This window comes from Gymnogyps californianus, chromosome 2 (assembly GCF_018139145.2).
Source record: "Gymnogyps californianus isolate 813 chromosome 2, ASM1813914v2, whole genome shotgun sequence".
Taxonomy (NCBI): domain Eukaryota; kingdom Metazoa; phylum Chordata; class Aves; order Accipitriformes; family Cathartidae; genus Gymnogyps; species Gymnogyps californianus.
This window is the reverse complement of record NC_059472.1, coordinates 156,239,041-156,245,040: the sequence shown is the minus strand read 5'-3', so window position 1 is coordinate 156,245,040 and position 6,000 is coordinate 156,239,041. Positions and strand designations below refer to the sequence as shown.

At 36.5% G+C, this 6,000-nt stretch overlaps 1 protein-coding gene across 1 annotated transcript in view; it reads right to left on the bottom strand.

The window, feature by feature from the left end:
• Positions 1-340: 340 nt before the first annotated feature.
• Positions 341-6,000, bottom strand: part of LARP4B (La ribonucleoprotein 4B) — a 60,965-nt gene continuing 55,305 nt past the window's right edge. The window contains exons 15-17 of the mRNA XM_050891535.1: positions 5,539-5,663; positions 4,773-4,884; positions 341-4,206 (exon numbers count right to left, since the gene is read on the bottom strand). Coding sequence (XP_050747492.1) covers positions 3,925-4,206; positions 4,773-4,884; positions 5,539-5,663 — 519 coding nt within the window. The 3' untranslated portion in view covers positions 341-3,924. The remainder of the gene's footprint in view (positions 4,207-4,772; positions 4,885-5,538; positions 5,664-6,000) is intronic.

Here is a 6,000-nt window from a genome sequence, read left to right as displayed (position 1 = left end):
CAAGCCAGCACCCTATCTAATAATTTGAGGAAACCACTAATGAAGATAACCTCTAGTAAACAAAACATCACATCAGCTTTTCTTCATTTGTTTTAAAAAAGCTAACCAGTCATAGTTACCTAATAGAGATAGATACTGCTGCCTTCAGAGTTATATTACAGGTGTTCTTGCTGCTGCTACATAGCCTTAGGTGATGGTTACAATAGCTGTGCTGAACAGTAAAGCAAGCAAAGATTCTTCTTCCCAAAATTAGAAATATACAATTTCCAAAAATGGGAGCAAGAGACAAAAGGTAATGAAAAATACTGCTGAAGAAAGGTTTAATTAAAAAAATCAGGAATTCAACAGTGCCTAAATCTTTATTTTTCATAACCTACATATTTTTTTTCAAATTAGACAGGTTTACATTTTATGACACAAAAGGAAACTTAAATTACTGATAGTTTACATGTAAGCTTGATTCCAGTCTTAATGGAAGAAGAACAAAAACAAAAACCCTCAAGAAGGCTCCCATATTACACTTCTATTTCGTGAATTGGCAGCTGTTAGGTCTCCTTAGAAATCTTCGATTGTCTGCTGCTATTAGTGTAATAGGTTACAAAGCACATAAAAATCCCTACCTGTAGCTAGCTGAAGGAGATACAGAGATAGGTATGCACCATTACAGTCAGCTGTTGCTCGTGATACACTGCACCACACTCAAACAAGGGCCCTTCTGTGCCAACTGCTGAAGTCTTTGAAGGATGATAATGCAGCAACGTAAAAAAATTGCCACTGTTCACAGATTTCCAAGTGGCAAATGACAGTGTCACGGTGGGGCACTGATCTGAAACAACATTAAGTTTTAAAAGCAACCTTTGTTTTTTTAAATTCCTGGAAGAGTCGTCTCAGATCCCATTTTGACTTGTTTTCAAAATGAAAAGCATCACCACGTAGTCCTACAAGGTAAAACGCCAATTTTAATTACCATATCCCTGAACCTTTAACTCAGCTACTGCTTTTGGGAAGTTTTTCATTTTAAAAGCCACATTTTGATCTCTCTATGTATCGTAGCAACAGTCTGCGTGCAACTTCACAACTCTACTCCGAAAACTCCGTTTTGTCACTGAGTGGGGAAAAAAATCTCAAAGTAAAACGCAGTAAGGATAAGTTGTATATTACACAGCTATTTGGTGTGTCACTTTTTTTCTTTTTTAAAAAAGCTATAAAAACCACATCAGAGGAAGGCTGAAACTTTCGATGCAACAGACTGTTGCTGGGTAAGCAGTAATTACAGTGTATTGACCTAGCACAAATGGCAGCAGAATACATTAGAACAGCACAACACATCCCGCTGGTCTCAATATATTACCTTAGGTACCAGTTGAGTATTATGACTAGCTGTACACAGTCGCTGTAAGGAACCACTTGTGATTGTTTGCAGCTGGTAAGCCTTTCACTTGCAGCAGACAAACAAAATGAATCATACAGCTGGCCTAAACCATACACAAATCTAGCTACCATTTTCACTGCCACTGGGGAAAGGAGAAGTATATTAAAAATCCAATGACAGAACTGGTTGAGCAGTTTTGGTGACGTTGTCAGAGTCCGATCTCCTCCCACAGCATTCACAAAGTGCGCTTTTTAAACAAGAAAAATCAACAGATTCCAGCATGCCCTATTTTGACCAATTCTGCAGCATACAACAGGCTGGATTTAAAAGGTCAACTAGTTACCAATTGATGCTTGTAACAGGAGATTTATCAGGAGTCAACTTCTATAGTTAACTTTACAGTTCTATGAATCATACACTAAGGAAAGCACTGATACTCTTGAAAGCAGACAAATAAGCTTCAGTGTATATTTTTGTAGCAGTCTAAAGTTTTTTTTCCAATTAAATTTGATTTTATTAATGACTTAAAATTACAGTTTGACTGCTGAAATTCACTACTTACATTGCAGAACACTTTTGAATTGGTTAAATCGCTTGTTTTTAGAGGGACTTAGGAAAACATTTGAGGGCTTTCAAATAAGACTTTCGTTCCATTTCCCTTTTGCAGTGAAGAGGCAGAGTCAGTTCAGCACACCAGAATAAAATAAGAAAAAGAAAAAACAACAAATTAAAGTAATATTCAAACCACAACATTTAGTTTATCTACATCCAGCTCAACAGCAACATTTATAATATCAATAATTTTTATCAGATTTTTTTCTTTAGGGTACCTTTTTATATGTTCTGATTATTTACAACTGTACAAGCAAAGCACACACTTCCAAGTGCACATATTTAATACAGTATTGACTATTTGCATTTACAGGTTTTTCAACAATCTGAAAAAGATCAACTGTTTAAGATCTTTAAGGTATATTACAAAAACTGCTGCTAGTTCCTGTACTACAGTATGTTTACCCAGTAAGACCAGTGACAATAGATACATACTGTAACTGAGTAATTCTGTATTCCACTCACGCTAACCCTCCATGGGGTCAGACCTCATTAACTCTAAGCTGTCTTGTACAAAAGTTAAGGCAAAGTCATTTTCAAGTTTAAATAAAATTCAAGTCTTTAAATATTGGATGGAAATAATTCTTTAAAAAAATCAGTTGTTTAAATAAACATTTTTGTGGAATAAACTGTACTGTCATAGTCAGCAGGAATGAGTTTTGTCTGAACTTCCTGCAGTTTAAACACTTAAAGAAAAACTTTAGGCATTTTAAAACAAAAATAATTTATATTCAACTTTATTAGAAACTCGCTAATTTAGTGCATCCTTGTCCTTCAGAAAGCGCATCACTTCTAAAGTAAATAAGTGTGAGAAACCTCATCCCAGAGGTAAATATCAGGGATCTCTTCCTCCACCACACAAAACAAACACCATTATCTCACGTCTTGAAAAAATTTAAATCCGTATGCCAATGCTTGTAGTTATAGGAAGATGTCAACACAAGGCTGACTAAGATATGAACTCTTTCAAAGAGCACTTGGGGCTGAGTTTAAAAAAAAAAAGTCTACACAGAGCACAGGGGTAACCAGAACATACAGCGCTGACTCAGTTAACTCCCTTACAAGCACAGGGAAGCTAAGGTTATCACAAGAAGGCTACAGTGCTTTCTCCTGATAACATCCACTAACAGGCTTCACCACCATAGAAGCTCACAGACTTAATTCTTTCTATTCACAATGTGCTTTGTATTTGCAAATTATAACATCAGTTTTATTCTGGAGTGAGAAGATGGTTACTTGCTTGCAGTAAGTCAAAAAAGGAAATATTTTAGAAAGACTGCTATGGTGCTCCGTAGGATTCATTTTGTGTGTGCAAAACATCAAAAAAAGATTAAACTTTTAAAAACGCTAGAAACAACTACTCATTTAACCTAAAAGTGCAAGTTCATTTGCTGACACTTAGTACAGCAGCCCAATAAAAAAAATCTTCAAGGTCACATACTAATTCGTAAAATATATCTACTTCCTTGCACTCTACACACTAGCTGCCGTTATCAGTCTTTTGGACACTTTAGATATGTACTTGCAGACCAGTTTATTAAAAATATTGCAGCAGCACATTTCTGCTTAACAATTTAGAAAAAACTCACTATACAGAGCTTGCACTCACACAGCCACAGAGAGGCTTAATAAAAAGTTGATTTTTTTAAAGACAAATATTTTACATCTTGAAAAAAAATAATCACACTAAGCTTCACCTCCAATTAAGCACCAACCTAAATGTAAGGTTTAGAACAACTATCCAGAAATATCCAGAAAAACAGAATGTTTGTTCAAGAGGGGAAAAAGTATTTCACAGAAAAATAACTTGCAGGCATTGTTATATGCCTAGTATCACTGCAAGCTCCTAACCAGCAACTCATTCTCAGGTATCTTAGTGGGAACATGGGTTTAATTTGTGGGAAGCAGACCTCTTTTCAAATCCCTCCCAGGTGTTAGTTTCACTGAGGAGATTTTGGAGGGGTATTCTGTTCTTTATTTAAGCGTTTGCCAACAGCTGGAGGGGACGATCTGCGTCCTGACTGTCTCCTCTGGTCTTTGGGTTGTCCAGGATGTGACTTTGCAGGAGGAGGTTCTCTGTTTTTCTCTATTGTTTCTGTGGGCTTTCTTTCTTCTTTCCCACATGCTACAGTGTTTGGCTTCTGTTCTTTCTGGGGTTGCAATGTAGGAGGATCCTTAGTTGTTCTCTGGCAAATTTCTGCATAACTAGGTTTTCGCAGTTCCTGTGAAATCAAAAGCAAACAGGACAGCAGAGTTAAACAAAGCATCCTGAGAAAAAAATCATTTACTTTTATGAACAAAAAAGGTAAAGTCTTTGTCCCAAAAGACTGCTGCACTAAAATATGCAGATGAGGGCTTGAGTATGACGTTTACAGAAGCTGTACAGACAATAAGGTTCAAGACAAGGTAAAATACAAAACAGTGTGCCAAAAAAATGGGGTACTGTGATAGGGCAAAATACTTCCAATTCAAGCAAACTCCAAAAACAGCTGAAAGACTACGAATACTCTGGTTTAAGTATCAACATATGTATTAATGCTTCTACCTCAAGGATACTACCAAGAAGAGAATTCAGATAAAGACCTATCATTCGCCAAGTTATCTTGAACACTTCTGCACTGTTAATTGCATAATTGTATCATGCAAGTAATCATGAGGCCACCAACACGCAAATTTAAGGATGTTGGGCTCACATGATTACACAACACTGGGTAGCAATGGAAGCAATATTCTGTTAAATGCGTCAGACTGGATCATTAAGAGAAAGTGAAGTAATAAGGTCACTTACTATGGCAGCCCCATTGACTTGTACCGATTTACATGCAGTACTGAGTGTGGAAGAAGAAAGCCTTTCTGTACTCTGTGTGTCTCTCGGCTGTTTATCCACAACCTTGGAGTCCCTGTAAGCATCCAGCAGGAAGCAAGGCTCATGAAAAGTGAAACTTCAGGATCGATCTAATAATGCGTCTAAAACTTTGAGTATGACTATAGTTATAGCTATAATTTGCCTAGCACATTATGACTAGCATTGCATTTAAAAATGTTATCAAATATTCAAAAAGATACTCCTGTGGAACTTGACACCACCTGTAATTTGTGACATTCTGATAGCATTTGGTTCTTCAGTTATCTTACTCCTGTTACTCAAACACCTCAGTTTGATTTACAGGTTGCAAGTAAAGTCTTACTGAAAACTTTATTGTATGGACAACAGTACTGCCCACAGGATCGCAGGTTTACTCGCTATGCTTCAAAGCTATCTAAATACAAGACAGTAAGGTATTCATTAAACTTTTAAATACTTGCAGAGACTAAAACACAACACTAAACTTTTGTCTGCTGAATGACTATTATGACTGAATCACTATTATGATATTGTTCAGAAATTGAGCTTTATTGCCTTTACTACAAGTACAATATACAACAAAATATTATTTCTTTCATTGATTAAGATCTTAATAGCTATTTACAGTGTTCCACCTAGCCTTCTGACGAGAGAAAATGCAAACGTGATTCAGAGCAGAATAATTATAGCCACGTAGTTAAGTGCTTACTCAGAAGACTGGGATGGCGAAGGAGACCTTTCAAACGTCCTGGGCAATGTAGAAGAAACTGGCAGCAACGGCTCTCGAGGAATTCCTGATGGAATAGTGTTTGTACTTGCATCCACATTAATGTTCTGAAGGAGGAAAAAAGGCACAGAAGGGCAATCATAATATCCAATTAATATTGTTTGCCTGAAAATTAACACAATCAGGAAGCAGTTTACAAGCTAATTTATAAGGGTAAATTAACTATAGGAAGATACATATGTATTGTACAAATAAGTTTTTTCCTTTACAATTATTTTAGAAACACAGACAAATAAATCACACACTAAGGCTCTTTCCCAAAAAGTTGGAAGCTTAGCTTTGGGACATATCTGGATGACAAAATCACTTCTTTCAACCTGGGAATTTTGCACCTGCTGGTGACAAAGTAGGCTTTGTGCCTGTTCCCATAACCATAGTTAGCCT